This window comes from Podarcis cretensis, assembly GCF_951804945.1.
Source record: "Podarcis cretensis genome assembly, chromosome: 5".
Lineage (NCBI taxonomy): Eukaryota > Metazoa > Chordata > Lepidosauria > Squamata > Lacertidae > Podarcis > Podarcis cretensis.
The window spans coordinates 36,442,725-36,466,063 of record NC_137174.1 but is presented as its reverse complement, the minus strand read 5'-3'; the positions used below and the strand labels follow the sequence as shown (position 1 = coordinate 36,466,063).

General features: G+C 40.7%; 1 protein-coding gene and 3 long non-coding RNA genes across 6 annotated transcripts in view; 1 reads left to right on the top strand and 3 right to left on the bottom strand.

The window, feature by feature from the left end:
• LOC307216339 overlaps positions 1-23,339 on the bottom strand; it is a 265,091-nt gene that overhangs the window by 188,002 nt on the left and 53,750 nt on the right. The gene's annotated exons all lie outside the window — the stretch shown is intronic.
• On the bottom strand, positions 1,909-2,235 carry LOC307216360. The gene is made up of 2 exons (XR_013839061.1): positions 2,132-2,235; positions 1,909-1,973 (listed from the first exon to the last, which is right to left on the bottom strand). It is a non-coding gene; the product is annotated as an uncharacterized lncRNA (long non-coding RNA).
• On the top strand, positions 5,869-22,058 carry LOC307216281 (putative lysosomal acid lipase/cholesteryl ester hydrolase). Of its 3 annotated transcripts, XM_079976429.1 has the most exons (10): positions 5,869-6,070; positions 6,403-6,578; positions 6,988-7,105; positions 10,455-10,653; positions 11,206-11,315; positions 12,667-12,806; positions 15,158-15,304; positions 15,799-15,870; positions 18,418-18,489; positions 21,724-22,058. In XM_079976429.1, exons 4-10 carry the CDS (start codon positions 10,520-10,522, stop codon positions 21,955-21,957), a joined length of 909 nt encoding a protein of 302 aa, XP_079832555.1. In that variant the 5' UTR covers positions 5,869-6,070; positions 6,403-6,578; positions 6,988-7,105; positions 10,455-10,519; the 3' UTR covers positions 21,958-22,058. The 3 variants fall into 3 exon arrangements, with proteins under 3 accessions (XP_079832555.1, XP_079832554.1, XP_079832553.1); XM_079976428.1 differs by lacking the exon at positions 6,403-6,578 and having other exon boundaries at positions 11,206-11,267; XM_079976427.1 differs by lacking the exon at positions 6,403-6,578.
• LOC307216358 overlaps positions 14,589-23,339 on the bottom strand; it is a 42,788-nt gene continuing 34,037 nt past the window's right edge. The window contains exon 2 of the long non-coding RNA XR_013839059.1: positions 14,589-14,889. This is a non-coding gene — a long non-coding RNA (uncharacterized lncRNA). The remainder of the gene's footprint in view (positions 14,890-23,339) is intronic.

The following is a 23,339-nucleotide window of genomic DNA, read 5'->3' as shown; positions in this document are numbered from 1 at the left end:
CACTTTAAGCAAGTTGATGCAGTCTGATGCCACAGGATGGAGCTGTGGCCCTTATGAGTGACACTTTGTAACTCGTTTATTACATCTTTAGCTGGGAGATGCTGTTCTTGCAACATAAAGAGAACATGAAAGAAACCATCCCTCCTTTTAAGTGTCTTAAAACAAGATTCCCAATATTTAGCCTGCCCTGCAATGTTGCTTCCTTTGCAGCAATCATTTTGTTTGCTTAAGGAAAATACCTTGTGGGTTCCTATGTGAAGATGCAGAAACATACATTTACAGTGGTACCTTGGTTTTCAAACGCCATGGTACTCAAACAACTTGGAACCCAAGCACTGCAAACTGGAAGTAATTGTTCCAGTTTGTGAACTTTTTTCAGAAGCCGAACATGCTCCTTTTTGAGTGTCACACTTCCGATTTGAGTGTTACACCAAGGTCTGTCTGTTTTTGCTATCTATTCTGCTTTCTTTCTTTTTTGCAGCTCTTTTTTGTTTTGTTTTTGTGACTGCGTGGAACTCAGTTCAGCTACTGATTGATTGTGTCACTGCAGTACATTGTTTATTGCTTTCATTTTCTGGATCAATGGTCTTGTTAGATAGTAAAATTCATGTTAAATTGCTGTTTTGCGAGTTGTTTTTAAAAGTCTGGAATCAGTTAATCCATTTTGCATTACTTTCTATGGGAAAGTGAGCCTCGGTTTTAGAATGCTTTGGTTTTGGAACGGACTTCTGGAATGGATTAAGTTTGAGAACCAAGGTACCACTGTACCAGACATAGTAGCTGCCTCCAGTACTGCAAGCATTTTTCATAGGAAGTCTTTTAAAAAGCAAGTTTTAAGCCTTCGAACTCATTCAGGCCTGCGGGCATAGTGTAATCATTTAGGGTACACTTGATAGGTGACAGCTGAGCATATGAAGCCTAGGAAGATTCATTTGAGAAACACTGAGATAGCATGGTTCCCCACCTCCCCAGGCAGAACTTTCATATGTGGCGGCTCCTTCGCATGTTATGCTTGGCATGGCAGTCTCTTCACCCATCCCTCAACAGGACCACATTTGCACCATTTGCTTCCAATTTGACACAGCTAGGCACTAGAGTGCCCATATGCCTTACTTTCTAGAGAACACTCCTCTGTTTGAAAAGCTGCCTGGGCCAAGTCCAGTTTAAAGAATAAGAAAAAAACAGCAGGAGTCTTGGCATCATGCCCCATCAATGCATAGCACGTGGACAGGAGAATGAGCTGTCTTCCCCACTATGGTGACATAGATTTCATTTAGATTAAGAACAGAGGTAGAGCCTGCTGGATCAGGCCAGGGGCTCATCTAAGTCAAGTACCATCTTTTTACAGTGGGCAACCAAATGCCGATAGGAAACCTCAAAGAAGGATGTCAGCACAACAGCAATCTCCAGCGCTCAATAAGTAATATAATTATATAGGTGCACCAATAGCACTAAATATAGTAATTATTTCAAGATTTTCATGTATACACAGAGGCAAGTACTTGCAAACTTGAATTCTCTTTGGATCTTCTTTTGGTGATGAGTAAATGGCCACTTGTTGCTTGCTTCCCATAAGCATTCTGCAGTCAGTTAAAAAATGGCCAGTTTTGGAATGCTATAAGTAGAGTTAAAGGGTCAGTATCACCACAAACTCCTGTCTAATGAGCTGTAGCTGCTTCTTCAGTCTTCTCCTCTTGCTGTTTGTTTTTTTAAAAAATAAAAATTAACATTGTCCCAAAATATAGAGCTGTAGGACTTCTGGTGCGATTGCCATGACCTTTGACACTTCCCCCCCCCCCCCCAGTTGTGCAATTTATCAGGGATAATATGGGGGTAATTATCCCTGGTGACACCCCCCAGGTAAGGGGGGGATTTCTCACCCGCGGGTCGTCCAATATCTGCCGCTCACTACTTTTATTAAGAGTCCTTTTGGTTTAAAGTGATGGTCCATCTAGTCTAGTATTATGTTTCCACTGTGGGTAAGCCAGATGCTTCTGGTGACTTTACAATTGGGAAATGAAGGAATCAGTTCTCTTCCTCCCTCCCCCTCCCTCCCCCCACAAGATCTAGGCTTTCAAAGGATCTGGTTTCTAAGTATGAATATTCCAATTTCATTAACATGACTACTAACTCTGTGAAGTTGTTGAACATCATTTTCACAATAATCTCTGTGTTAGAGATACAGGATGCAAACTGTAGCGCTGATTGATCCACTACCAACCACATAATCTGCTCTGGATGGCTGTGTTAGGTTTCTGTTATGCCACTGTGCAGTTCTTGGAGTGACAAGACTTTATTGACATTCCAGACTGTTGGAAGTCTCACGGGAGACAGATGTTGAGGTTACTGGTTTCCTGTTTCTTTGTGTTCAGTTTGTTTTCTGTCTCTCACAGAAAGCAGATGCATATTCTTTTCTGTCCTACGTAGTTAGAAATAAAGTAGCAATGTAGCACATATTTCTGGCTCGTTCTGCTGCTGTCTGATACTCTGCATGTATGGAGAGTGTGCCTGGAGTCTCATTCAAAGGCTTAGGTCATTAATCACCATTGGAGGAGAGCCTGGATGGGTTCCGAAAATACAGTTGAAGGAGTAGCCATTACAGCTCGGTCGTACGGAAGCTCCAACAGGCTGGAGGGCCTTCCAGATTGGGGGGGGGGAGAGAGAGAACAAATGCTTTGGGAGAATCTGCCTTTAACTACAGTTTTAGGTTTTACATAATCATTTAAATTATATCACTAGTAGCTAATTGATTTGAATATGTTGTCTGATCATCTGTGGCCAAATGGCATGGTGTGTGATTCCAGATACGTTGGTATTTCTGTTTGCTCTGAAAGGCATAAAACACAAGTAAAAACCATTCAAGGTCAGCACAGAGATCTTGAGCTTCCTATCTTTCCTTCAGTCTGTGAGATGGAGTGAATGAAGTATTATTATTAAGTAGAAACATGAAGAGTTGTAGCCAACACTGCAGAAACTGAGTTCCACTCATGCAAAAGGTCTTCCCTTGACTTACCTATTCCCACCAAATCAGTTCCAGGTGGTCCTGCAACACACTGGAGCAGCTTTTGAGGGTGCACAAGAAGCTGCAGGGGGGAAGAAGAGTACATGGAATGCCATTTTGCAAGTAGAGGTCTGTTGCATGAGTGGAACAGCAATGTTGGATGCAAACTAAAGCCTTCCTAATGTTTCTTTGGGGTGTTGCTATTTCCTTCTAATTGGCACCCTGTCATGTAACTACATAACTGGCTGTTGAAAGGTGGTTGTTGCTGCTATAATGATAGCCACATCCCAAGTTTTCAAAGGGCCTAAAAAGTGAGCTAAAAAGTGAGCTAAAAAGTGTTGCCTAAACCATTTGTGCTTCAATAACCTTTCGTGCCTTTGTCTCAGATGGTGTTCTTGGAGCATAATTACAGTTGCAGGAAAACATTTTATATGACTTGCCATGAGGGGTGTGCAATTCTAATGTGCATGTTTTAAAAAACATTTATAGAGAACTACGGTAGAAATCATAACAAGAGTCTATATCATGACAGAGGTTAAATTGGAATATGGAAGGAAATCAACTTAATAGTCTGTTTTCCATTAGTTCCCTACTCACCACCCAGTCCCCATACATTAAAATAGCAAATCTTGACACAGCCATCAGTATATAAATTCGGACTCTTCCCATAACCTCATAAATAAATGTTCAGATATTCAAACTGGCTCTCTGAACCAATCTCTGATTAAAAACATCAACATTTTGAAGAACCCTCTCTCTCCCTTAGAACATCAGAACATAAGCAATGGAAGCAAATCTGCAAAATTCCAAAGAGAAAAATGAAACAGGAATGGGATCACCTCAATCAGCAATAGGAATTTAAACCGGAAAGGAAGAAAAGGAGGAGAAAGAAACAAATAATAACAAACTACATAAAAAAGAAAAATATTACATAGATAATTATCTTAACCACTCATATCTGTTTAACAATATAGCTAAATTATATCTAATCTTATTCCCCAAATATGTGTCATTCCAATCCATAATAAATAAGGACCATGTCTCCATCCAGCTACTAATAGGCACAGCCTCCTCTCTTTTACAAAATGTGAGTTCTAATAACGTTACTATTTTTCATAGTTTTCATCTAAGAGTTTGCAGTTGCTGATTTTGCTGCTATTGGCAGAGTTATGACCATTTCCAGATCAGAATCAGGTACCAGCAGACTTTTCTTTTTTAAAAAAGAAGTATATCAGAACAGACACATATGCACTGCCTGTTGACCATCAGCACCACAGCAAATGCTGCTGAATGTGTGCTGAGTTGCAGTTTTTTCTGTAGCAAGTAGGAGTGTTGGGATTTTCACTCCTCTTCTTCAGTTTTCCACCTTTCTCTGTACAACAAACATGTTTTGCTTTTTGGTATTTCCCCAACTTGTGTTCCCCTGTTCTAAAGCTTTTGTGTTCTTTTGGAAGCCATGTTTTCCCCACCCACATGCTTCTTTATTCTCAGTTGTCCCAGTTGCTCCCTCAGTTGAGAGCCAGTGTGGTGTAGTGGTTAAGAGCCGTAGACTCGTAATCTGGGGAACCGGGTTCGCGTCTCCGCTCCTCCACATGCAGCTGCTGGGTGACCTTGGGCCAGTCACACTTCTTTGAAGTCTCTCAGCACCACTCACCTCACAGAGTGTTTGTTGTGGGGGAGGAAGGGAAAGGAGAATGTTAGCCGCTTTGAGACTCCTTTGGGTAGTGATAAAGTGGGGTATCAAATCCAAACTCTTCCTCCTCCTCCTTCTCTTCTTCTTCTTCTACTTCTTCTTCTTCTTCATGTGGACTACATATCCTGCTGGTACTCACAAAATGGTGACTTAATATAAGTTAGATGATATGGGGCAATAGAGGAGCATGGCTTGTAATTCTTGCATTAAATGTAGCCATTGCATGTAGTTTCTGGGTGTGCATGTAATTGAAAGGCATCATTAAGAGCTGGATCCTGGCATCCTTTACATGCTAAACAGGAAAGGGCAAGGGCAAGTTTGGCTTATGCATATCCTGATTTATTAAGGGTAAGTGAGTGTTTCAAAACACCACACTTGGGTAGTTTTGAGTTATACATTATACAATATACATGAGGTTACCAGTAGTTGCTGTATTGATTACAGTCCTGTGGAGAACCAGTGACCTCCATAACTCTCTGGAAAATTCTAGAAGCAGATTCACCCCATGGAGTGATTGGGAGGTGGCTGCCTCTCTGTGTGGTTGCTGTTGTCATGTGATCAGCTTTCTCAGAAGGTCTGTTGTGCATGTCAACCACATTTGCAAAGTGTTCTTTTTCATCAGTCCAACATTAACTCCATATGCCTGGGACGCGGGTGGCACTGTGGTCTAAACCACTGAGCCTCTTGGGCTTGGTGATTGGAAGGTCAGCAGTTTGAATCCGTGCAATGGGGTGAACTTCCATTGCTCTGTCCCAGCTTCTGCCAACCTAGCAGTTTGAAAGCATACCAGCACAAGTAGATAAATAGGTACCACTGAGACGAGAAGGTAAACGGTGATTCCTTGTGCTCTGGCACTTGTCCTCCCTGCACCAGTAGCAGTTTAGTTTACGTGCAAATTGATCATTGTACTCTTAACTGCTGCACTAAATGATCTGTTACACGTTGACTAATCTTTTGTTGAACTGAGACTGCAGTCCTATGCCCACTTGCCTTGAAAGGTGTCACACAGAAGTCAGTGGAAATACCTTCTGAGAAGTTTGCGTAAGATGATATTGGGAGTTGGGCAAGTGATATCAATTAGAGAGGATGTTTCTTTTCCTTCCAGGAACGTGTTGCACTTGGTGAAGAGTGGCAAGCTATTTAAGCCACACTCTCTGCCAATTCATTGTCCAGTATATGATATAGGTTAAAGCGCATATTCTTTAATCCAGCTTTGTGGAGCCCAGTCTTGTACTCTACGCTGAAAGATGGATTTGCTTCCATGCACATCAAGGATGTGGCTCTTCATAATGGGGGCAGGATTGGTCCAAGCCCTTGTTACTTCAGGAATATTTATGAAAAGAAGAACTGTACACCCAGAAGCTACTATGGATGTTGTAAGCCATCCATCTTTTATTCTTTTATTTGCTTAACTCAAGGCATTTATGGTTATTAGTGCTGCTTAATTGTGCTATATTCCACATACCTAAAGTTTGTTTTTCATGGAATGCTGGGATAGCAGGCACAAGAAAATGATGATGATGATGATGATGATTTTGAAATATGCACCCTGCCCTCTCAATGCATCATTGCTCAGGGCAGCTTGCAGCATTTTTTTTGTTTTTGTTTTTTAAGCATTCCCAGTAACCCCAGTGCTCTGTGAACTTCATTTAGGTATCAGCAGTAGCAAGTTTAGCATCTTGCCCTATGCATTATTATTGCTCAACAGCATGAAGAAAAATCCTTAAGCGCTCCACAAAGATCTTCAGCAATTTTCAAGTCGTCCAAGAGGATTGAGTGGAGTTTGGGATACATTACTAGTAAAGATGTAGTCTTCTGTGTCCAGGAGTTTTACAGTCCCAACTGCCAGAGAACTGGACTTTCTGACAAGCAGCGAAAGAGAAGGCACAGAGGAAGGGGGGGGGGGGACAAGCAGTTAGCCACAGGAATTTGACCTTTGTAGACACAGAGACGAAGAGACACAGAGAGCACGAATTCATCTGCAAGGCTCTGATAGTGACACAGACACAGAAATAGAAATAGAGAGAATGCACTCACCCTGATTGCGTAGACTCATAAGATTAGCCGAGAAGCGTGAAAATAACAGGAAGTGGAGGTGGGGGTTTTCCTGTTGGGGGAAAAGGGGGTGGAGCTCAGTGGCATCGGAGGAAGACTGAAATTAGTGGAGTTCCAACCAGGGCTTTTTGTTGAACCAATAAATCTTAATTAATCAACTGCCGCAGTCATCTCATGTGTGTGGGAGAGACCCAAGCCTTACACCAACCAAACCTTTCTTTTCTCCCCTGCCACCAAGGGTGAAATTATTTCTTTCAGAGGATATCCCAGTGAGACATATGAAGTGGTGACAGATGATGGGTATATCCTGAGTATTAACAGAATTCCTCATGGGAAACGAAATAACCAGAAATCGGGTGAGTGTGTTTTTTGAGGTATATACTATGTATACATGCAAATACTGTGAGGACTTTTAATTTTTTTGTTAGAAAAACAATAATTTCTTGCTTTGGAAACTTTTTACTTATTGCAAGAAAACCTTATACCAGATGAATCTAATTTCTTTTTCTGATGGAGTTTTTGATGGAGGTACAAGTCTGGTGGAACAAAGGAATGCTATGGACATTGTGTAAGGTTTTTGACAAAGCCCCCTTGATATTCTTGCAGAGAAGCTGGTAAAATGAGTACAGTTGTACCTTGGTTTTTGAACAGTCTAACTTTCGAAAGTTTTGGCTTCCAAACGCAGTAAACCCAGAAGTGACTGTTTTGGTTTACGAACTATTTTTGGAAGCCAAATATCTGACAGGGCTTCCACAGCTTCTGATTGGCTGCAGGAGCTTCCTGCAGCCAATCAGAAGCCACACTTTGGTTTCTGAACGTTTTGGAAGTCGAACAGACTTCCAGAACAAATTCCGCTCGACTTCCAAGGTATGACTGTACTGGATAAGGTAACTGTTGGGTGATTTTGTAGCTGGTTGACTGACCAAACCCAAAGAGTGCTGACTAACAGTGTCCCAGTCCCGGTTACAGGCAGTTGGAGTCCCGGCTTGGTACGTCGGGACTGGGGTAGAAGACGGGACACAGGAATCAGCAGTCCAGGTCAGCAGTCCAGGGGTCAGGGAGTCAAGAGTCCACGAATCAGGAAACCAGGAGTCAGGAAGCCAAGAGTCCGAGGGTCAGGAAACCAGGAGTCAGGAAGCCTAGGGTCCAAGAGTCAGGATACCAGGAGTCAGGAAGCCAAAGCACAGCTAGGTGGGTAGCATGTTGCTGTGGCAAAGAGACAGAGGGAAATGCTGCTCCTGGCCCTTGCCACCAGGTGCTATGAGTCTTCTGTCAAGGCTCACCTATGTGGCCGCGCCTTGCCCTTCCAGGCCAAATTCAGGAAGGCCCCAGTCCTGCGAGGCCCTACCAGTCACAGGGTCTGGATTCTGCATGCACTCCTGACAAATGGTTCCTTATTATCCTGGAAAAAAGTGATAAGTGGGGTGCTGTACAGTGCTGTCCAGGGTCCTTTGTTATTCAACATCTTTATAAATGACTTGGATGAAGGTACTGAGGGGATGTTCATCAAATTTGAAGATACTGAACTGGGAGGGGTATCCAATGCCACTAAAGACAGAATTGGGATTTGAGTTGCTATTAACAGATTGGATAACTGGCCAAAACTTTAAGTAATGATTGGATGGTCATCTATTGTGGATGCCTAATGAAATGAATTTCAGTAGGGACCAATGTCATGTCCTGCACAAATGTAAAATTGGGAAAACTTGGCTTTCCAGTGGTACGTATGAAAAGGATTTAGGAGACATAGTATACCACATGCTGAACATGAGTCAACAGTGTGATGAAATAGCAAAAAAAGCTAATGCTATTCTAAGCTGCATCAACAGAAGTACAGTGAACAGGTCAAAGGAAGTAATAGTGCAGCTCTATTATGCCTTGGTCATAGTACACCTGAAATACTGTGTCCAGTTCTGGGCACCACAATTTAAGAAAGATATTGACAAATGCTTTGGAGTGTAGGACCTGAACCAATGGCTTCAAGTTACAAGAAAGGTGATTCCATCTAAAAATCAGGAAGAACTTTCTGATTGGTAGGAGCTGTTTGACAGTGGAATGGACTCCTTTGGAAGGTGGTGGACCTTCCTTGGAGGTTTTAAAGTAAGGATTGGATGGCCATCTATCGTGGATGCCTTACTTGAGATTCTTGCATTGCAGAGGGTTGGACTAGATGAGGGTTAGCCTCTTTTATTCTGTGTGTGCAGAGGAGGATGGCAAAGATGATAAAGGGTCTGGAAAGCAACCCTTATGAGGAACAGTTGAGGGAATTGGGTTGGCTTAGCTTAGTAACGAGGAAACTGAGAGGAGATATGATAGTCATCTTCATATATCTAAAGGGCTGTCCCATGGATGATGGAGCAAGCCAAGGGATTCAAATTATATGAAATCAGATTTGGACTAAACATCAGGAAGAACTTTCTGACCATAAGAGCTGTTGAACAGGGGAACAGAGTCCCATGAGATATGGTGGACTATCCTTCCTTGGAGACTGTTAAGCAGAGGTCGGATGGGCATCTGTCATGGATGCATGCATTGCAGGGGGTTGGACTAGTTGATTCTTGGGGTTCCTTCAACTCTAGAAATCTATGATTCTATATGTACTTCAGCCATCTAGAGTGAGTCACTGCCAGATTTATTGAATTTTTTTTAAAGGCGAGAGCTAACAGGGTAAATGTAGACCCTGCCAGCTCAATTTACCAATGTAATTATGTGTGTTGTTTGCAGCTTTTACTTGGGCAAGGAGTTCAGTCCAATGAAAATGTGGTAGGAGAGCTTAAAGGCGTTGCCTTTGTTAAGCTTGATTAAAGGATAATCTGAAAACTGAGCAGTAAAGGTGATGCAATGAAGGAAGGGCAGATGGACTGAGCCTCCTGCTTCCAGTGCCAAGCTCCATTATAAGTAAAAAATAAAAATAAAATTGTCCAGTAGCACCTTATAGACCAAGTAAGTTTGTTCTGGTATAAGCTTTCGTGTGTATGCACACTTCTTCAGATGCATGCACATGAAAGCTTATACCAGAACAAACATAGTTGGTCTATAAGGTGCTACTGGACAATTTTTTATTTTTTTTATTTATATTTCAATTGTGTCAGTCCAACACGGCTGCCTACTTTAATCTCCATTATCAAGTTCAAAGATCAAGCAGTAAATTATTTCAGCTTAATCAACACTCTAATCAATACTTTAACAAGCACTGCTGCCTGCAATTGGTCTACATAGTTGAGCTATTCATACGATACCAGATAGATGAAAGCAATCCTTCACAATATTAAAGCTAGTGTTCTGATTTCTCATACAGTACTTTTAAATCAAATGTGACAAATACTGAACTGATGATTTATGTTGATTCTTAAAAATACCTCTACCTTGCTTTCCATATTGCATTTAGAAGATACTCATTCCAGACTGAAATTCCAGACATGTGAAATTGCTGGGCTGCTCTGCATCCCAGGTTTATAGTAGGTGATACACACTAGTGGTCAGTGAGACAGAACAAGCGGGGCATCATTGTTCTCCTGGCTTCTTAACACCACCATCACTGGTGATTATTGGGAAGGAGAGCAGAGGTGCAATGTGAGGAGAGCTTGGCCACGTGAGGCTGTTCTGGGTCAAGCTGCCTGTGCCTTGCCCTTCCCTTCTGCATCTTATTGGATGGAGACACTGAAATGACTTATTGTAGCTATGCTTATAACTATTCACTTTTAGGTCCCAGGCCTGCAGTGTTCTTGCAGCATGGCTTGCTTGGTTCTAGCAGTAACTGGGTGCTTAATATGGACTACAACAGCCTGGGCTTTATATTGGCTGATGCTGGTTATGATGTTTGGCTCGGAGACACCAGAGGTAACACCTGGTCCAACAAACACATCAACTATACTGAGAAGCATCAAGAATTCTGGCTATTCAGGTAGAGTGAGCTTTTTAAACCTAATTTCTTGTTTCTGGTTCCTAGTTCACCCTTTGGGGAAAATTTTAATTAGTCATGCTCTTCCTAGTGGAGCCATGTTTTTCCACCTCCTCTTATAATATATGATATGGAGGTATAGAAATACATTTCCAAGTAAGTAAAATTGGTAGTTGTCCCTTTAAACAAACAAACAATTTGTTTGTTCCTGGGGAAAATATGGCCTTGGTGAAATGTGGCCTTGGTGAACTCCGTAGAATAGATGATAGCAGATCAGCTTAACTTCAGGTGCAATTAGACTTGATCTGGAGAGACTCAATATTGCTCCTTCTGAATCTCTGCTGGAATTTGAAGCTTCTCAGACAGACATGGGTTGGAGGGAAAGCAGAGTCCTCTCCTGCCCACAGTATTAATACTGTTCTTCCTGAAACTGATATTTTAAAAATCTTTTTGTTCTTGTATTGCACTGGACAGAGAACAGGGCATTTTAGGCTTTCACAATGTAGATCCCACTGCATATACATGTCTGTTAAACATGTTCCTTTTTCTTTGCAGTTTTGATGAAATGGCTAAATACGACCTTCCAGCTTCAATAAACTTTGTCTTGAACAAAACTGGTCAGGAAAAAATATTTTATGTTGGTCATTCCCAGGGCAGCACAATGGGTAGGCTAGCAAGATTCTTAAACATATGCGGGCAATTCTATTCGCTACATAATTATATGTGTAGTTGCTGTTGTATATTAAATTCAAGAGACATCTTGCTCATGGTACAGTGATGTTCCATGGAACCTATGGACACCTATGGAGAAGCATCTTGAATAACAATCCCTGCATTTCAGTTTCCTGCATTTTCCTCCCTTGTGATATTTCCCATATAGGTGATGATTCAAACTGGTTAAGGGGCTTATAAAAAGTGCACACTCTTAAGGCACATATGCACACTCTTAAGGCTCTCCTCCTCTTGAGCCCAGCCCAGTTCCTTTTCTTCCTCTGCACTCCTTCCCACCACAAAGCCCTGGAGATGGAGGTTAATGAGGAGAGGGTAGAAGTGAAGGAGGGAAGACCCCCCCCCCCGCGTCCGCGCGCTCCAGAGAGACAATGTTACAATTTACAGCCAGCTCTTGCTGAGCTTAAGCTTGCAATCCCCCTGGAGGGGAGCGGGCAAACCTGGAGACTAGGTCAGCCCTAGAGCCCTGGCAACCCTAATACCTATAGAGTTCTGGTTTGCTGCTTCTCTTTTAAACTTCTGGCCTTTCTATTCTGTCAGTTTTTCACTGTGATTTCATACGCCTATTCCACTTCATTAACACTTTGCAAAACAATATGTGAAACACAACCATCCTTCCAAATACACCCTTCTCTAGATTTTGAAAAGAAGTTCTGCATCCAAGAAATGTGCACAAAAATCATATACTAGGGTAAAAATGCATGAGTGGAAATATATACAAAAAAGCGTTACATTTGGAAAAAGTGCTTTGCAAAACTGTGAGTACTGGATAAGAAGATTGCAGACAAATCATGCAAGCTTCAAGAAAATTGCTCTAAAATGATTTTCATAAGCACTTAAAAAATGAGTGGGGAATCATCACCATCATTTTATTTGTACATCTGCTTTCCACAGTTAAAACAATGCTCATGGCAGCTTACAATATGAAAAGATTTACATAATTACAAATATAGCAAAGTAGTCATAAAAATAAATAAAACATATTAAAAACTACATAACCAAACCAAACAATTTCTACATAAAATTACAGATACAAAAAGTTAATACCAGAAACATGGAGAACTAAACTTCAGATTTGCTTATCCTCAGTTTTAGCTACTATTATTGCTGTTGTTGTTTTATTTCACTAATCTTGTAAGTCACTTTGATTTTTTTTAAAAAAGCAGGGCATACAATTCCGTGTACTTGATTGCTTTTGCATTATGTGAAAACCGGGTTTAAGATTTTGTTACTGGGTTTTTTCAAGACTACATTGCTAATTCTATTCATTTCTCTCTCTCCCCCCAGCGCTCATTGCATTTTCAACCATGCCACACCTAGCCAAGAAGATCAAAATATTCTTTGCATTGGCCCCAGTAGCCACTGTAAAGTATTTGACCAACACGGCTTTGACCAAACTTGCAATGGTTCCTGAACCTAAGCTCAAAGTACGTATTTTGGACAAAATATTTGTTCAAACAACAGAATGCAAATATTGCTGGATGTAGCTAAGTACCATCCCTTTCCGTCTATAGGACGCCCACACGTATAATACGCCCCCTATTTTGGGGGCCTCAAAATTTAAAAAATAGGTGGTTTGGGGAGAGGATTATTTGGGGGGAATGCTGAAAATCGCTCACCCACTGGAACGCAGCACACAACCGCTCATGTTGCAGCTGCCCAATTGCCGTCACTAGCCCTTCCGATTCCACTGTCACAGTCAATAGACAGCTGCCCTTGTCACAGCAAGCAGGAGTGTGATTGGCAGCCTCTGGCGGCGATCGGGCAGCTGATAGGTGGTTTCCACTCGTGTTGCTGAAATCTCCACTTACAGTCTCAGGCTCGTGCCAAAAAACCATTCGCCTGTCCCACCTCATCAGTACCCGTGTATAAGATGACCCTAAATTCCGAACCTCATTTTTGGGTCAAAACAGGTCATCTTATATATGGAAAAATACAGTACTTGGAGATGCCCTTTCCATTTGACCTGAGGCCATTTATAATGCTCTTGGACAACTAAAGAGCTCAAGCTAGCCAATGCTGCAACTTGATAGCACAGTGTCGCTTTGGCTGTTCTGCGCCAGGACTTTTGGGGGGTAAAAAGAATGAGGGGCTGGCTTTTGTCCCTTGCTGTATGTGTCATGGGTTCCAGTTTCTGCTGTGGACAGAAAAAGAAAGGTGTTGGTGCCCTATACTCATGGATACTGTTTGCATCCAGTGCCCATATTAAAGAATTTGGCACAATTCTCTACGGTTCCTAATAAAATTGCCATGAGAATCTTTTCGATATGGTGGCAGATCACACCTGTGGGTAACTCAGTTGCCGTTAAAGCAATAATTCTGAACAGTTACATGGGAATGCATTTATAACAGTATTGCTTTATTTACAGTACAGTAAGCCTGTGCTCCAGGGATCTTGCTTAACGTCAAAACCAAGTAGAGTCAAAACTTTTTGGGTTCAGTGGCAGGTGGGATTGCCAAAGCCCTTTCCCCTGCAACCCTGCCCCCTTTCCACCTTTATTTCTGTATTTCTTTAAAGTTGCAGACTTAATTCCTTATTAACAATGAATAGCTGTAGGGGAAGAGAGCCATGCTGATCATATTTACAGGCACATGCGCCCATTTTTAGGGCTCAGAGACACTCGCTGATCATGCTGGAGGCTGTTTACTTGGGTCTCCTGTGTTGTCTATGTCTTCTGCCCTGCTGCTTTTAGCTCTATAAATCCATAAAACAACATTGGAGCATGGTCAGTTTTCCCGCCATGTTCTAGTCACGCTTGGCTGCTATGCTACACTTCTGTCCTTTTCAGATTTGAGGAATAGCTACTTCTCATCTTCTCAGCCTGGGGATGAAGTCAGGAGACATGACACTAAATTAAGTCACTAGGCATACAATAGAGCAGTAAGGCACTTTCCCTGAAATGACTGGAGAATTAAATGATTTCAAGCACATCTATTTAGCTACTGGACATTTGGCAAAATGTTTGCATAACTCATGTCTTTTGCATATTTGGGCTCCTACTGAACTAGTGTTCCTGTTGTGGGAACCATTACCATCTAGCTTGTTCCTGAACCACTTTAGAAGCACTCCAGCTGCACGTTGTATACATGGCAAGATGCACCTGAACTGCATCACATCTCTTAGATGGCTCTAATTACAATGTCTGTGTCTTAAATATTGCAGAGGATCATAACCTCCAACATTTCTCCTATAGAAAATAGGGACATCTTTTTATTTTATTTTATTTTATTTTATTTTATTTTATTTTATTTTATTTTATTTTATTTTATTTTATTTTATTTTATTTTATTTTATTTTATTTATACCCCACCCATCTGACTGGGTTGCCTCAGCCACTCATGGTGGCTTCCAACATATATGAAAACATAACAAAACATTAAACATTTAAAAACTTCCCTATACAGGGCTGCCTTCAGATTTCTTCTGAAGGTTGTATAGTGACTTATCTCTTTGTCTTGGGGGCTGCAAAACTCCATACCCGTCATCATTTCTCCGGTGAAAATAGGGAACTTTCTGGGATCAAATCAGAAACCAGGATGGCTTCTGTAAATCTGGGATAGCCTCTGGAAAACAGGGACACTTGGAAGGTCCAGAGGGTCATTGTGTCTGACAGTGCTTGTGGGATTTGAATGGGTATTCTATCCTAAATGTTTGAGCGGAAGATTCTCATAACAGTTTTTTTTGTAATATTTTGTTGCTACTCGTTAGAAGTATCCATAGGAAAAAAGAGAATTGACTAACAAAATGGTTTATGTACTAATGTTTTTGTTTTGGCAGAAAATGTTTGGAACTAAGCAGTTTTTACCTCAAGACAGAACAATGAAATGGTGTGCTACTTCCTTGTGTAACCGTTTCCCAATGGATTATCTTTGTGGCACTGTTTTATTCCTGTTGCATGGCTTTAATGTGCTAAACTTCAATATGGTAAGATTTCGGATTACTTAGTAGGAGTGTGCTCTAAAAAAAAGGTAGGTGTATGGAGGCTTCTCTGAAGTGATTGCTACTTGTGCCATCCATAACTTAATTACACTTAGACAAAACAAAGAAGATAACTGCACATTTTGCCTCATCATTTTGCGTCTATGATGGATAGAGATTTATTATTTAAAGGAGAGCTCAGATTCTGGGGCACTAGTAAAAGCCTGTGTGGGTGCCATGGTGTCTCCTGCACAAGGAGCAGTGACATAGCATGGTTTGCCACTGCCTGAGACAAGGCAAGTATTGTGCCCCCCTGGACGGTGTGCTGTGCTTGCCCCATGGAAAGTGTTAAGTGGAGTTACTATATAAACTTGGATTCCTGTGTGATATCCCGATGTTGAGCTCTGGTGCACTGCTTTTGTTCAAACAAACCAAATGGAAGGGAAGTGGCTGTTGCAATTTGTGATAAATTCAGCTAATCACTTTGCGCTTTCTTACAGAGTCGAATCGATGTTTATTTATCACACTTCCCAGCTGGGACATCTATCCAGAACATGCTTCACTGGACTCAGGTGGCACCGAAATCCTCTTTTCTCTTTTAAAAAAAGGTTTTCGTATTGATTGAAGAATGGGCAATCAGAACAGGCTTTGACAAAGACTTTTAAGAATGAAATTAATAAATATGATTGAAAGAAAAATTCTTAATAACTCAGCCTCTCTTTTTACAGACTCCAGAAATATGTTTTGTTTTTATGAGAAAGGATTTAAAGCTGAGAGAGTTTTATTGTGTTTAAATGTTTCCAAACAGGAGTATTTCAAAAGCTACAGATACAATAATATCCCCAATCGGTTTGTTTTTATTGTCAAAATAGTCCCTCTGCATGTAGATGGACAAAATACTAAATTTCTGTGGTATTTTACTGAGTTGTGTCTCAGTGAAGAACCCAGTGGTACTGGAAGCTTTACCCACCTGATTGGACTACAACTCCCATCAGCCAGTCCACGCTGCCTTTTGCTGATGGGAGTTGTAGTCCAAAGCATCAGCATGGCTCCTGGCTAGCAAAGGCTGTGTCTTCATATCATTGGGCAGGCAAGGCAGTACTATGATTTGGGAGCACATGGTCTTGAATGCAGTAGAACAGAACAATCTGACAAAGAGGTACAAGTCACAGACTTGTAGCACTAAATAAAATGGGTTTGTTTTTTTCCTATCTGCAGTAGAAGAGGCATTGTAGAAGCGCATTGGAACCTGACTTGTTCATGAGAGTCATTTCTTTTTTTATATATATAAATTTTTATTAAAATTTTTCCACAAAAAACTCCAATCATATCAATTTGCACATCACATATTTTAGCTTATTGGACCTCCCTCAACTTCTCTGATAATCATTCGTAATTAAAATCCTATCTTCACATTCCTTATTTTTAATATTGCCATTAAATACTATATTTCTGTCCTTATTTGCCTTCTTACAATATTCCTTATATTTTCACAAAGCTTCTTTAAAGCACACTAGCGTTGTACATTCCTCACATACAGTTTTCAAATACTCTGTGAATTTTCCCCAGTCCTCAAAAAACCTATGATACTTTTGGAATCTAATTTTCCCAGTTAATTTGTCCAGTTCTGCATAGTCTGTTAATTTTGTTCTCCATTCATCCAAAGTCGGTACTTCTTCTTGTTTCCATTTTTGGGCCAACAATGTTCTTGCTGCTGTTATTGCATACTGAAAAAGTTTACAGTCTCTCCTATTTATGTCCATTCTTGTTATTCCCAGCAGGAAGATTTCTGGTTTCTTAACAAAGCTATATTTTAGCATTTTCTTTAGTTCATTGTATATCATCTTTCAAAACCCCCTTACTTTCTTACAATCCCACCAGATATGCATAAATGTACCTTCTTTCTCCTTACATTTCCAACATTTATTGCAAGTTTTGTACATTTTTGCTAATTTTACTGGTGTCATGAGAGTCATTTCTGTTGGATATTAATGTTTGTTTGTAAATGGTTTAAAAGAATAAAAGGAGAATTCCCTACATGCCTTGATCCAGGTTTGGGGCAAATTCACTTTGGTGAGGGAGCTCCAGCAGAAATTTAAAATCACAAAACACGGAAATATAGGCTGTTAGAACTTTTAAATATCTCCCTTTAAGTTTCTTCCAAAACTCCCCTTCTTTCCCTTAGCATAGAAAAAGAGCATATGTTTGGTAAGTTATAAATGGTTTATTTACAGAGTCATGTGCTTTCCCATAAGAGTTGCCAGAAAAGACAGGCACTTTAACTTAGTGTCATCTGAATTATTTGTATAGAAGCTCAAAGTTGGCTTGCTAAAGCCATACGGTAGAAGCTTGGAGCATCTAGCTAAGATGTCCTTTCTGATTGGATTCACAGGGTGGAAAAGAGAATGAATAATGGCTTTGGTAGCCCTTCCTTCCAAAGTGACCTAGTTAAGCCTGGCTGGACTGTCTTAAACCCTTCATGAATTAACTAGGGTTAAACATGCTGGTTATTTGAGGCTCATATATCCCACAATCGAGTTGTTTCTTCCCAGCCACTGCTTCCCTTGAACCTGCTCTCTATTTTGGATCAGTTCTGGGGAACCTTTTTTTGCTCCACAGGCCCGATTCTTATCAGGATCAGTTTCACATGCAAAGTTCAACAACAGGGTGGGGCCTCCAATCTGTCAATTACCTAATGGATGTCAAAGCATCCTAATGGAAGTCAAGGATGTCAAAGCTCCTTGCAAGGTGCTCCTTCCAGATTCCAATGCAAACCTCTTCCTGATTCACTTTAGTAACACTTCATTTCTAGTAGGACACGTGTCAAACATTCTCGAGATATCAGATAAACTGAGGAGACGTAGAAGGTTGAGCAGTACTAAAAAACAGGTCTACTGCTTTCAAATAGCTTTGTGTACCTTTTTTTGTATGTTTACATTAACTTTTGTTCTCACTAAAGATGAAGTTAGACATTATTGCATAGCCTTAATCATAGCATGGTTTTTGACACAGTCAACATCCCTGTTTATGCCGGTGCCATGGTCTATTCACATAGCACACTTCTATATCACCTGCTTTGCCCATTTGGTTTTTCAAAGTATGACACGCCTCTTTTTCAGATTGTGAAGGCTGGGAAGTTCAAAGGCTTTGACTGGGGAAGCAAGGAAGCAAACATGGCTCACCACAACCAGGTAAGAATTTTTCACAATGGAGTATTTCTCTCTGTAGGTGTTTATATGAGGGTAGATACTGGTAAGGCTTGGCCACAGGTACTCGTGGCAAAGGCTGCTGCTCATAAAACACATGGTGGATAATATGAAGTTCCAAGGTAAAATTAAAAAGTCAAGGGTAACAGACTTAAATGAAGTTTATCACCAGGTTCTACATACACAAACTTAAACGGTTGTTGTGCCCATAAATATATTAACTTATTTGTTTACGTAAATCCAAATAATATTTCTTAAAGCCACAAAAGTGTCTGCCATGTCTTCTATTCTCCAAAGGGACACAAACCCTGTATGGGTGCCTGGGACCCCATGGGCTCTTGCCACCACTCGGCAGTGGGAGGGACGGACACCTGACTTTTGTCATAGTATGATCACCAAATCAGGTCTAAATAGCACCTTTGTTTATGTGAAGTCAAAAGCCAATATGTTCAGTTGATACAGCTTTGTACAAAATAAATAAATTAACGGCAACCATCTGTTAAAGCAAGGCATACAACATAGAACCATATCTCAAAAATAGGAACATATGCAAATAAACAAACAAAAACACAAACAAATTGAAAAACTTTCCAAAATAACATTTGACAGTGCAGTGGTCATGGGTGGTTTCAATGAACTCACGTAAGAGGATCTGCTATTACTTTACGAACAATAGCCATTGCATGGATAATCAGGTTTCTGTTTCCCTCTTCACTGAGCAGCAGCTGCAAGTCATGGGACTATGTTTTCATTCTACAGTCCAGATACTGTTGGGTTCCCACGGGAAAAGGAGACGGGATGTGATGTACACTGGTTTCCTGTTTCCTTTGTTCTGTCGTTCTTTGTTGGAGTTGCTCTCTGCTTCTCACAGAGACAAGATGTATATTTGTATGCTCTCTGCATAGCTTAGGAATAAAGCTTTTAGCAATGTAGCGCCATACCTGCCTCATCCTTTCGTTGCGGACACTGGATGTGTACTCTGCTGTGATCGATCCAAGATGAGCCGTATCAGCCCCAGATGGACCAGAGCTGAAAAATTCTAACATCTAGCTCCATTTCATAAAAATTCCATGCATTGTGTCAATGCAGTGACAATAATAATAACAACTTGGAATGGCAAGAAATGTGGCATAATTTCCAATAAAAGTACATCTTCAACTTGTTGTATAACAGTCACCCATTTTATGTTCTCCTTAAGTCCACCAGGTGCTACTGTTCTTAATCTAAGGATTCCTCTCTCTCTCTCTCTCTCTCTCTCTATATATATATATATATATATACATATAATATTGTCCAGTAGCACCTTAGAGACAAACTAAGTTTATTCTTGGTATAAGCTTTCTTGTGCATGCACACTGTGTATCTGAAGAGGTGTGCATGCACACAAAAGCCTATACCAAGAACAAATATAGTTGGTCTCTAAGGTGCTACTGGACAATTTTTTATTTTTTAATATATTTCGACTGTGTCTGACCAACACGGCTACCTACCTGAATATAGATCCCTCTTATTTCCTTCCTTTTAAATTGTGTCTATAGTTGTTTCTCTGAACCATGTATGTTCTCAAAGCACCAATACTTTAGATTTAGCATCATGCTGCTCCTCTATACAATATTTAAGCCATGACACATTGAGTTTTTTGGTCCTTATGCAACTTTTGCATTCCCCTGTCCAGATCTTAATCTTTCTTGTGGCCATGCCAGTGTGTCAGGGCATTATCTTCATTAATCACTCCCTTGAGTATTGTGGTTATATGCTTCATTAAGGTGGTAAATTTGATTAAAATCAGGATTGCTCAAGGAATACCTTTTACCACCATTACATCTCCCACATGGGAATTATTTGGTCCAGCTTGATAATATCTAGGGGGTTAAAGAGGTTTTGGATTTACTTTAGGATATGCCAAAATATCTCTTAAATTTGATGCACATTTACTATAGGGAATGGTCTCCAGATTCCCTTGAGAATATCTAATTTCTATATCCAAAAAATATATCTCAAATGTAATATGGGGATGTAAATTTGTTGACAAATCTGCCATATGCCAGGTGCCTATCTTCACCCCCTGTCATATAATGAAGATCATTTTTCTATAAAGCAATACATCACACCCATGAGGATTGCTTCCATTCTTTCTTTCAAATTTATCCCTCTATAGATTAGCTAACTAAGATATAAGTCTGGTTCTAACAGCCATACTTGAAATTTGCCAGAAGAGTCTGTCTTGAAACTGCAATCATGTTTCTTCAGTGCTAACAAAACTGGAGCAGTAGGAAGAATCACAGTGATGACACTTAGGAGTAATGAGTCAAAGACACTGAGCTGGTTTGTAGGTAACTCTAAGCCAAATCAAAGCTTGCCATGAATGCTGGTGTGGAAGAGCTTCCTGAGAGGAGATCCTGGCCACTTCACACTTCCCTTGACTCTCCTGCTGTTGCGATTCTGCACACTAATCCGTAGTTTGGTTTAGCAAGTTGCTCAACCCAGGCATGTGGCTTGTCTTTCTCAAGACACTGCATGAGTTGTAAATACGAGAACAAACTTTGGTTCCATCTTGTGGTTTGTTTGGAGTGAGACAAAGCATGAGCCTGGTTTTGGCCTTAATGTTAAAACAGCAGTAGTGAGACCAGAGAAGGGTCAAAGTGTCTGTGCTCTCCTCTTAGGGAGAGTGCACATTCATGCTCAGTCATAGTTGGGCTTAATGCTACATGAAAATCATCTCATTCTTTCGGAACAATCAGTAAATCCAGACAATCAGTGCTGGATTTACAGCCAGGCAGAGCGCCCTGCAGCCCAGGGTCTCGGCCACTTGCCATTAAAAACAAACAAACAAACAAGCTCAGTTGCTTAGTAACAGTAAGGACAAGAACAAAGTTTAGGTACTCAAAAAATCATAGAATCATCACATAACAGAGTTGGGAAGGATCACAGGGGTCAATGAGTCAAACCCCCTACAATGCAGGACTCCCCCCCCCCAGCATGAGGCTGGAACAACAACCCTGAGATGTAAATTGACCAGGCAATCTGCACAATTTGCTCTTCATGGATGGATTATGTGCACACTTTCTTGCACAACTTCTGATGAATGCCCAGTTGTTACGCACATTAATGGTTCAACCCTCAACTTAGATATGTGTGTGTTTTGCAAGTGTGTGTGTGTTTTTATCAGGAAGTCTTTGCAGACTGTTTTTAACCTTTTTTTTATCTTCTCTCTTTTAGTCAACACCACCTTTCTACAACATACAACAGATGACTCTTCCAACAGCTGTCTGGAGTGGTGGAAACGACTGGGTTGCAGACTCAAAGGACATGGCCCTCTTGCTGCCTCAGATCCCAAACTTAGTTTACCACAAGGATATTCCTGAATGGGAACATTTGGATTTTATCATAGGCTATGATGCCCCACAGCGCATGTACATAGAGATAATGGATTTAATGCAGACTTATAAGTGAATGTGAAATATTCCTTCAGAACCCATTACTGTCAATGTGTGTTGATGAAAAGCACTACAAGATTTCTTAAGATTCAATTTCTCATACAGGTTCATCACAGTCTCAGTTATAAGAAAGATTTGCTTAGTAACCTTGCCTTTTCTAATTCTGTCAGTAACCATGGGTGTTCCTCCGTTGTTTTAGGAGCGGCTAAGATTCTTTGTTGCTTTCGCTTCATCTATGCTGTGTAGCAGATTCTTGTTCTAGCACAGCATGACTATTGAGGGTAGAAAAAGTACTTGTGGTGATGTCCAACTCCTTTCCGACGAGGAACTGGTCCAATTCCAGTTGTTTCCCAGCCATGGGATCTATCTGCTCTGGGATAGAGTGCTGCCTTTTCTTAGCTCCCTCACCAGTTTCTGTTCTAACCTCTCTCTTTCTCTTCCTTTCTGCCCCTGAGTTGTAAACTTTAATTTGATAAGTTTCTCTCTAGATTGGAATCCTCCCTTAGTTAGCAGTTGTATTCCTTAGTTTTTCTTATCTCTAGTTTTTCTTATTCACTTTGGATAGAGAAAGGGTAGAGAAGCACTAATGACAGAGGAGCCTCTGTTGGGATATGTCACTCCCATATTTCTTAAGAAAATTCACCCTCGAAAGCATTCCCTACCTTCCCCTTCTCTCCCCCACCTCTCTTTCTCCCCTTCAACTCACAATGCCTAGGACAGCAGTGTCTCACACCAAATGTAACTGACCTGTAGAAAAGATGGAAAACAGAAATGCTATATGTTCCTTTGTTATCCATGAAAACCATTCCGTATAAAAATAACAATTGCTAGGATGTCTATGTGCAGTTTACTAATCCCTCGGGGAATTAAATGTTTGGCCTCCTCAGAAGTATTTAAATCCATACATCTTTAATGGGGGTATTGAGATGCAACTTAAGTTGCATTCTCATCACAGTAGTCCTGACGAAGGGAAAAGCCTTTAAGTCATTAAACTTGCATAATAATGTAAATCTGAAAGTAAATCTGATCTTCCCAAATTCTGTCATGGAGAGTGGGGTTGTTAAAACCTTGCTAACATCTGTGATAACATGAAAACTGCTTTTAGGAAGCTTTTTAGAAACAAGATATTGGGTAGTAGTCAACTAGGTTTTCCTCAGAGTAGACTCATTGATATTAATGAACATGACCAAGTTGGATACTACCCCACTCCCCATAACAGAGTTATGAAGATCAGCTCTCTTCCTTTAACAGAATACCCTTCACATAGGGATGGCGAGACCGCTCTCCCATCCCTATCACCTGAACCAGAGCCTATCCTATGATTTGAAAAGCAACACGATGTGTCAAACTTAATTAAAAATTGGCATCTTGGGACTAAACACCATTTACTGGAAATGA